Source organism: Scardinius erythrophthalmus (assembly GCF_964197995.2).
Source record: "Scardinius erythrophthalmus genome assembly, chromosome: 4".
NCBI classification, from domain to species: Eukaryota; Metazoa; Chordata; class Actinopteri; order Cypriniformes; family Leuciscidae; genus Scardinius; species Scardinius erythrophthalmus.
The window spans coordinates 254,853-259,354 of NC_138224.1; the positions used below are offsets into that span (position 1 = coordinate 254,853).

Below are 4,502 nucleotides of genomic sequence, written 5' to 3' on the forward strand. Positions count from 1 at the left end.
CACACAAAGCCTGTGGTGTCGATGGCATCCTAAACAAAATGATTAAATACACAGACCACAGATTCAAATTACCCATTCTCAAGCTCTTCAACATCATCCTGAGTTTAGGCTTATTCCCCAACATCTGGAACTAAGGTCTTACATTTACATTTATGCATTTGGCAGACGCTTTTATCCAAAGCGACTTACATTGCATTTCAAGGCACACATTTATATTCTTATCAGTTCTCGCTTTCCCAGGGAATTGAACCCATGACCTTGGCGTTGCAAGCGCCATAACTCTACAGTTTGCGCTACAGGAAAGCAGGTCTTATGACCCCAATCCATAAAAATGGAGACAGATTTTACCCTAACACCGTGTCCTAGCGACATGCAACGACACGCGATAAAAGGTATATTTTCCATGTTAATCAGAGTTTTTGTCCTAACCAGGCGCGACGACGACACGCGACGATTCTAATTTAGAAACGGTTTCTATTTTTCTGCAACGTCGCGCTGGAACAACAAACACAAAGTGTGGCAATGATAATCTCAGGTACTGTTTATGTGATTTATTTAATTTTAAAAGGGTGAAATGTGACTTTGAATATCATTTAGTGCTCCAGCTTTGTAGCTGTAAAAGCAACAATGGATATAATTCACCTCAGATATTGAAATTAAACAATGGAAACATGAACGTTCAAACTGTGAACAAACAAGTGTATTATTTGACAAAGATTGTTTTAGTAACTCAGTAGCCAATGTATTTTTTAAATGGTGTAATATTTGTGAATTTGATTATGTAAGTTAGCTAATTATCCATTTTCTTGTGAGTGCCGTCAAGTTTACTCTCTAGTGCTGTGCACTTGCCACGAGACTCCGCCCACACGCTGTTCTGATTGGCTGTGATTTTTGATTGACGTTGTGGCGTCTCACAGTCGCGTCGCGTCTAGTGTGGACAGACACACTGCCTGTCACTGGAATTTTATCGCGTTGCGTGTAGTTAGGACGCGGTGTAATAACTACCGAGGTAAATGTGCAAACGGGTAAACTTTACCACACCATCCTAAACCACAGACTAGCCAGGACAGAACTACCAACACACTCACTATATGCCTAGAGACACTTTTATTAAGATTTTTATTATTATTATTTATATTATATAGTGTTATTAATTTAAAATTTGAAGATTTTTAAAGATAAGATTTCTTTCACCATGCCAATAAAGCTATTTGAATCTTGAAACTTGACAGACACACACACACACACAGAGAGACACACACACACAGAGAGAGAGACACAGAGAGAGAGACACACACACACACACACACACACACACAGAGAGAGAGAGAGAGAGAGAGACACACACACACACACACACACACACACACACACACACACACACACACAGAGAGAGACACACACACACACACAGAGAGAGAGAGAGAGACACACACACACACACACACACACACACAGAGAGAGAGACACACACAGAGAGAGAGATAGACACACACACACACACAGAGAGAGAGAGAGAGAGAGACACACAAACACGCGCACACACACACGCGCACACACACACACACACACACACACACACACACACACACACACACACACACACACACACACACACACACACACAGCGAGAGACACACACACACACACACACACACACAGATCTCCCAGTGCTCATCGCATCTCTTCTGCATAGAGAACAAAGACAAAAGAGGTTGTCATGACGACGTCCTGTGTTTTTTGAGGCGTTTATTCATGGCTTCTGTTCAGCAGCTCCGCGTGAAGACCAGCGCCAGCGCCAGAGAGCGAGCTCGCGCCTCGCGGACCGAGAACAGAAGCGGCGCGTTCACGCAGAGGGCGAGCGTGAGCCTCCTCCTTCACAGGGCTCAGGACATGTGCATGAAGTAAGGAACTTAAACACTGTAAAATGTATTTTTCAGATTTTAATAAACAAATCACAAAGCAGGTTGTTGGTACATGAAGGGTTAAGCAGAGAGATCGACTCCCCGGTCTGAAGATGGAGAACAGTGTTAATATTGTTCTGCAAAACACAGTTCATTTCCTTCCTTTCATTCACACTCTCTGCTGCCGTCCGTGTTCCCAGAGCACTGAAGAAACTACAGAGACATCTAATCCCCTCTGAGGTTACTGGCATGAGCTTTACATTTACATGCATCAATTTATGCATTTTTAGTTATGCATGTATTTATTATCCTGGTAGATGTTTCTGAACTGCTGATGTTTCAATATTAAAACCTGAAATCATAAACATTGATCAGCGAACATGAACAAGCATTGAGTTTCCCATGTCTGATGCTCTGTGTGTTTATCAGTGAATAAAAGCCTGAAGTAAATCAGCTGATGATATGAAGTGAAGAGTCTCTTCAGAAGCCTTTGATTAAAGGGTTTATTTCAGCATCTCTTTATGAAGCGTCAGAGTTCAGGCTGAACACACACTCACTGGAGGGACACAAATCTCTGATTGGATAAAAACATCTTCATTTGTTCTGAAGACGAACGTCTCAAGGGTTTGAACGACACGAGGAAGAGCAGATGATGACAGAACTTGTGTCTGTGTTCGATCTGAGGACAAACGCAACCCTGCTGTATAAAATCCTTCATCCACAATGATCAGAGTTGAATCTACGACAGAATGACGTTGACCTCGGCTAGCTTCGCGGCGGGGCGTCTGGGTTTGCTCTCGCGCGTGTGGACCCTGGTGTGGTTCTTGAGTTTAGCGGCGCTAGCGAAGGCTTTGGGACAGTATCCGCAGGCGTAGGGCCGCTGGTCGGAGTGTGTGCGTCGGTGTCGTGCTAACTCCGACGAGCTACGGAACCGGCGCGGGCACGCGACGCAGGGGAACGGCCTCTCGCCGGTGTGCGTGCGCTCGTGCAGCGCTAGCTCGGCGCCGGTGAGGAACGTGCGCTCGCAGTGTGTGCAGGCGTAGGGCCGCTCGCCCGTGTGGATCAGGTGGTGTCGGGTCAGCGCAAAGGCCTTAGCGAACATCTTCCCGCAGTAGCGGCAGGGGAATGGGCGCGCGCCGCTGTGCGCTAGCAGATGCTCCTGAAGCGAACGCTTGAACTTGAAGGCTTTGCTACACTGCGGGCAGGCGTGTGGGCGCGCGTCGGCGTGGGTCTTGTCGTGTTTGATGAGCTCGCCGAGCGAGAGAAAGCGTTTGCCGCAGTGTGAGCACAGGTAAGGTCTCTCGCCCGTGTGCATGCGCTCATGACGCCGCAGGATCGAGACCTGCGTGAAGCTCTTGCTACAGTGCGGACACGCGAACGGGCGCTCGCCAGTGTGTGTGCTCATGTGTTTCTGAAGCCCGGAGCGAAGCCCGAAGCGTTTCCCGCAGAGCGAACACTGATGCGGGCGCTCGCCGGTGTGCGTTAGCTGGTGCCGCCTGACGTCGCTACGCCGCGTGAAGGTTTTCTCGCACTGCGGGCACTTGAACTGGCAGCGTCTGCGGTGGCTCTGCCGGTGAGCAGATCTCAGGATCAGCGTGTCAAAGCCCTCGCCACACTGCTCGCAGCGGTAGGTGTGTGTGGCGCTGTGGCTCCGCCGGTGTGTAGCGAGCGCGGCGGGATTAGCGCTAGCGTCTCCGCAGATGGAGCAGTAGTGCGGCGGCTCGCCCGCGTGGCTCCTCTTGTGGTGCGCCGTTAGCTCGCGCAGGTTAGCGAAGGTGCTCTGGCACTCGCGGCAGGTGAAGCTAGCCTCGCCGTGGATCTTGCGACAGTGTTTGGTCAAGTCCCAGGCGTGCTGGAAGGTCTTCTGGCACTGCGCGCAGTGGAATGGGCGCTCGCCGGTGTGTGTTAGCTGGTGCCGCTGCACGTCTGAGCGCCGCGTGAACTTGCGCCCGCAGGTGGAGCACGCGTGACGAGCGCGAGGGTTGTCAGCGGTCGCCGGCTCGGTTCTGCTGGTTCTCCGTGTGCGGGACGGGCCGCTGGAAGCTTCTGGAGCGTCAGAGGCGTCTGTGAGAAACATCAGAGAGAAATCCTGACATTGTGATGGACTCAGAGCTAAAGCTGCACTCTAGTGTTGTCAAAAGTACCGACTTCGTTAATGAAATTTAAAGAACGTGAGGCTTTGAGCGCTGTTGAGCGGAATCGTAAGCCCCATGATTGGCCGTTGTGGTCACGCGCTCATCAGATATGTCTGTGATTGGCTACATCTAATCAAGGTTAAACAGTGATTTATCACAGCCATAGGGTTGTTGTCGTTCTTTACTAGTAGCTCTAGCGGTAAATCATTTTAAACTAGTGAAAGCACAACTCTCTCACCTTTACAGTCTCCATGTGGTGTGAGGGCACTCCTGAAACAAAAAAAATATTTACATTTATTCATTTACCAGATGCCTCAAAGCGACTTACAAATGAGGAGAACAACAGAAGCAGCCTAACTAACAGTAGGACAACAATATGCAAATGCTGTAACCCTTCCCAGTTTAGTCTAAATAGAGCCCGTCTACGGAGAGCCTGGCCACTCCCTATTAAGTCCTATTGTAC

General features: G+C 49.1%; 1 protein-coding gene across 2 annotated transcripts in view; it reads right to left on the reverse strand.

Annotated features, from left to right (window-relative positions):
- Positions 1 to 1,937: 1,937 nt before the first annotated feature.
- Positions 1,938 to 4,502, reverse strand: part of LOC308689500 (uncharacterized protein) — a 13,593-nt gene continuing 11,028 nt past the window's right edge. For both annotated transcript variants that reach the window (XM_081363230.1, XM_081363231.1), the window contains exons 8-9: positions 4,278 to 4,309; positions 1,938 to 3,968 (exon numbers count right to left, since the gene is read on the reverse strand). In XM_081363230.1, the coding sequence (XP_081219356.1) occupies positions 2,644 to 3,968; positions 4,278 to 4,309 (1,357 nt within the window). In that variant the 3' untranslated portion in view covers positions 1,938 to 2,643. The remainder of the gene's footprint in view (positions 3,969 to 4,277; positions 4,310 to 4,502) is intronic.